This window comes from Hylobates moloch, unplaced genomic scaffold, assembly GCF_009828535.3.
Source record: "Hylobates moloch isolate HMO894 unplaced genomic scaffold, HMol_V3 SCAFFOLD_10, whole genome shotgun sequence".
NCBI classification, from domain to species: Eukaryota; Metazoa; Chordata; class Mammalia; order Primates; family Hylobatidae; genus Hylobates; species Hylobates moloch.
This window is the reverse complement of record NW_026652285.1, coordinates 25,157,100-25,161,692: the sequence shown is the minus strand read 5'-3', so window position 1 is coordinate 25,161,692 and position 4,593 is coordinate 25,157,100. Positions and strand designations below refer to the sequence as shown.

The following is a 4,593-nucleotide window of genomic DNA, read 5'->3' as shown; positions in this document are numbered from 1 at the left end:
ACAGTCCTCGGCCCAGGCCAAGCAAGCTTCTGTCTGCACCTGCTCTCAATCCTGCTCTCACCATGAGCCTCCGCCTGCAGAGCTCTTCCGCCAGCTATGGCGGTGGTTTCGGGGGTGGCTCTTGCCAGCTGGGAGGAGGCCGCGGTGTCTCTACCTGTTCAACTCGGTTTGTCTCCAGGGGATCAGCTGGGGGCTACGGAGGCGGCGTGAGCTGTGGTTTTGGTGGAGGGGCTGGTAGTGGCTTTGGAGGTGGCTATGGAGGTGGCCTTGGAAGTGGCTTTGGTGGGGGTTTTGCTGGTGGCTTTGTTGACTTTGGTGCTTGCGATGGTGGCCTCCTCACTGGCAATGAGAAGATCACCATGCAGAACCTCAACGACCGCCTGGCTTCCTACCTGGAAAAGGTGCGTGCCCTGGAGGAGGCCAATGCCGACCTGGAGGTGAAGATCCGTGAATGGCACTTGAAGCAGAGCCCAGCTAGCCCTGAGCGGGACTACAGCCCCTACTACAAGACCATTGAAGAGCTCCGGGACAAGGTGAGCCCTTGGAAGCTGAGGAGGGGTCCTCCATGCAGGGCAGAGCCTCCAAGGCCAAGAAACACAGTGCTGTGGGGGACTAGGTGTGGACGGAATTCACAAACTTCTCGCAGGGGAAAAGCCTACTCTTTTACTACCAAGAGTCTCTACCTCTGATGGGCTTTCTCATGCCACAACTCCCCAAATGCATTTTCTCTCATTATTCATTTTTATGATTGTTATTACTCATGTCAGTTTTTTTTTACTGCTTTCCAGACAGTTATGTTATTCATGACTCGATCTCTATAATCCTAACCTACTGAGTTATCTGGAAACGTGACAGGTTTAAAAGCCACTAAGAATGCATGAAATCAACAGAGAAAGAGAGTCGTGTTCATTCAGTGCCCTGGGAATAATTCTTTACTTTTTAGGGGACCCATTCAAACTGGTATTCTCAACTGGCAATGGCCAAGTTGGGGGAGAGAGAGGCAGAGGCTTAGGCAGTGCTGAGCCTGGGTGCCCTTTGTCGAGCCCTGTCTGTTGTGCTGTGATACCAGCCTGTTGGAGCAGAAATCTACCAGCCTGGGCTGAGTCCTGGCCACGTGGAGCAGGCTTTCAGTGCTTTGGAATAAAAACGTTTAGACAAGAAATTCAAACGGAGGGGAATATTTGTTGGATTTCCCCTCCACTCAGCTGGGAGGTCAGCTCCAGTAAAGTGCTTGTGAGATATGTGGCACCAAGCCAAGTCCCTCCTGACTTTCAGGGGAGGGATCTCAAGACAGTGGCCTAGGGAGGGTGCTAGTCTGAGGCTGCCGAGACATGACAAACCAAAGATGTTCTCAGCAGGTCGTTCCTCAGAAATGCACTCCCTGCATCCCCCCCAGCGTGCTCAGACATGGAATATTAAAGTGATAGAAACGATTGGAGGGGATGCAGCCCCACTCCTCACTTTACAGAAGAGCAATGGAGGCCCAGAGGGAAATGCCTTGTCCCAGCTCACAGGACAGTTTCGAGGCAGAGCCCCATGGGAACCAGGTCCTGCCCATGTTTTCCCAGGCCACCTCCTCAAGCACGTGGACCCCCCAGAGCAAGCTTGTCTAACCTGTGGCCGGTGGGCTGCATGTGGCCCAGGACAGCCTTGATTGAGGCCTAACACAAATTTGTAAGCTTTCTTAAAACATTATGAGTTTTTTTTTTTTTTTGCCAACTTCTTTTTAGCCTATCAGCTATCGTTAGTGTTAGCGTATTTTATGTGTGGCCCAAGACAATTCATCTTCTTCCAATGTGGCCCAGGGAAGCCAACAGACTGGACACCCAAGCCCTAGAGGTTACCTTCTTCTGCATTTTGTAGATCCTGACTGCCACCATTGAAAACAACCGGGTCATTCTGGAGATTGACAATGCCAGGCTGGCTGCGGACGACTTCAGGCTCAAGTGAGTTTTTTTTCCCCCTCCCTCTCCTTTCCCAGGAGTCTCTTAGTTTAGATAAAAGCTCATCTGACCAATGACATTGGAGCATCCCAGGAGTGAAGGTATGGAAGTATTGGAGTCTAGTGCAGGGGTAGGGAGAATGTCTCATATCATTTATGTCTTGCTTTTTCAAAAAACATTTCAGTTTTTTACTATTTTAGGTATGAGAATGAGCTGGCCCTGCGCCAGAGTGTGGAGGCCGACATCAACGGCCTGCGCCGGGTGCTGGATGAGCTCACACTGTCTAAGACTGACCTGGAGATGCAGATCGAGAGCCTGAATGAGGAGCTGGCCTACATGAAGAAGAACCATGAAGAGGTGAGCGGGGATTGCCAGCTGCCCTGGGCTGAACCACCTCCAGTGAGAAGGAGGAGCCCTCCCCTGCAGTTGGACACAGTCCTCCACTGTGGGATCTGGAAACACTTTCCAGAACACTCTGCCAGCACTCAGAGCCAAGGAGAGGGAGGATGAGGAGCCTCACGCCTCTTCCTTTCCCATCCCCACAGGAGATGAAGGAATTCAGCAACCAGGTGGTCGGCCAGGTCAATGTGGAGATGGATGCCACCCCAGGCATTGACCTGACCCGTGTGCTGGCAGAGATGAGGGAGCAGTACGAGGCCATGGCGGAGAGGAACCGCCGGGATGCTGAGGAATGGTTCCACGCCAAGGTACCTGGCCCTCCCACCCCACATAGCCCACCCCCATATAGCCAGGGGAGCTGGGCGGACACAGCCTCTTGGTCAGGCTGCTTGAGCTGAGCTTCCCCACCACCTTCTTCCCGATTGCATTTCAGAGTGCAGAGCTGAACAAGGAGGTGTCTACAAACACTGCCATGATTCAGACCAGCAAGACAGAGATCACGGAGCTCAGGCGCACGCTCCAGGGCCTGGAGATTGAGCTGCAGTCCCAGCTGAGCATGGTATGCCTGTGGCCTCCTGTCCAGTGGCCACCACCTCTAGGTTTCCCTCTGGCCTGGCTCCACCTGTAACAACTTCTCTGTCGCTCCACCAGAAAGCCGGGCTGGAGAACACAGTGGCAGAGACGGAGTGCCGCTACGCCCTGCAGCTGCAGCAGATCCAGGGGCTCATCAGCAGCATCGAGGCCCAGCTGAGTGAGCTCCGCAGCGAGATGGAGTGCCAGAACCAAGAGTACAAGATGCTGCTGGACATCAAGACACGTCTGGAGCAGGAGATCGCCACCTACCGCAGCCTGCTAGAGGGCCAGGACGCCAAGTAGGTCCTCTCCAGCCTCTTAGGATAGTGACTGCAGGACCCGTGGGTCTCAGAGCAGGCAGGGCCTTAGAGATCCACCTCCACAAGTCACAGAGGAGACCCCTCACTATCTGACTTTATGGGGACATTTCCTTGGTAGGCTGCAGGGTTAACACCTGTAAACTTTCTAATTCGGGCCTCCGAGTTAGACTGGAGGGAATAGAGACCGTGGAGGGAACATCTGATACTGGAAAAATATGAGCTTGGATTCAGCTCAGCTGAACAAAGCTATTACTATGGTGCTTTAACTGACTTTAGACCCTTTGCAGAGATCAAGCCACCCCTGTGACTCAGGGCTCAGGTGGAGGGGTGCGGGTTTGGGCAATCCAGAGGGAGGACAAACATCCTGAATCTTGTGGCTAATAAAATCTCCCCTTGAGACCTCTCAGACAGACAGATAGACAGGAAAGACAGACAGTCCTGGTGGGCACCTGATGCTGCTGTCCCTTGAGCTGGGGGCACAGCTAGGAGGCCCAGGAGCTCGAAATGATAAGCTGAGGCACTCCCCCAGAGGAACAGGTAAGCACCTGCCCTCAGTTACCCTCTGCTCATGGCCACCTCTCTCCTCTCTCCCAGGATGATCGGTTTCCCTTCCTCAGCAGGTAAGGGAACAGCCCCATGGTGTGGGGGGAGGCGGAGTTAGGCTCCCGTTCACTGCCCCAATGGGGGTGGGAGCTGGCGGGGAGGGAGCGAGCCAGTGCTGGGCTCTCCAGTGTAGGGACGGGGAGAGCTGGGGTGGAAGTGGTCATTCGCTCATTGATTTTCCTTTTGAAATTGATGGCTCTGCCCCATAGAGCTATTGGGCTGTCTTGGCAAGAGCCGTCTTTGGGGACAATAAAGAGTCTCCATCCACGTACCACCTGACTAATGAGGAGTTTGTGAGCCCTCCAGGGGGGCCCTGCCCTGTTCTGAGGTGGGTCTTCTCCAGCCTGAGCGTGTCTTGTCTCCTGTTTCCCAGGAAGCGTCAGCCCCCGTAGCACCTCTGTTACCACGACTTCTAGTGCCTCTGTTACCACCACCTCTAACGCCTCTGGTCGCCGCACTTCTGATGTCCGTAGGCCTTAAGTCTGCCTGGCGTCCCCTCCTTCTGTCTTCAGCACCCAGAGGAGGAGAGAGCTGGCAGTTCCCTGCAGGAGACAGGACGGGCTGCTGGGCCCAAAGCTCAGTCCCTCTGCTCTCAGAACCCCCCGTCCTGACTCTCTCCTGAGGATGGGCCCTCTGTGCTCTTCTCTTCCTGTTGGATCTCTCTCCTCTCTGACCAGGATACTCTTTGGATTCTCAACTTCTCTACCCCAAAGAAAAGATTATTCAATAAAGTTTCCTGCCTTTCTGCAAACATA

At 54.1% G+C, this 4,593-nt stretch overlaps 1 protein-coding gene across 3 annotated transcripts; it reads left to right on the top strand.

Annotated features, from left to right (window-relative positions):
- On the top strand, positions 1–4,593 carry KRT13 (keratin 13). 3 transcript variants are annotated; one of them, XM_032163601.2, is made up of 8 exons: positions 1–533; positions 1,864–1,946; positions 2,144–2,300; positions 2,489–2,650; positions 2,776–2,901; positions 2,994–3,214; positions 3,830–3,855; positions 4,212–4,593. In XM_032163601.2, exons 1-8 carry the CDS (start codon positions 63–65, stop codon positions 4,316–4,318), a joined length of 1,353 nt encoding a protein of 450 aa, XP_032019492.1. In that variant the 5' UTR covers positions 1–62; the 3' UTR covers positions 4,319–4,593. The 3 variants fall into 3 exon arrangements, with proteins under 3 accessions (XP_032019492.1, XP_032019493.1, XP_032019495.1); XM_032163602.2 differs by lacking the exon at positions 3,830–3,855; XM_032163604.1 differs by lacking the exons at positions 3,830–3,855; positions 4,212–4,593 and having other exon boundaries at positions 141–201; positions 250–533; positions 2,994–3,218.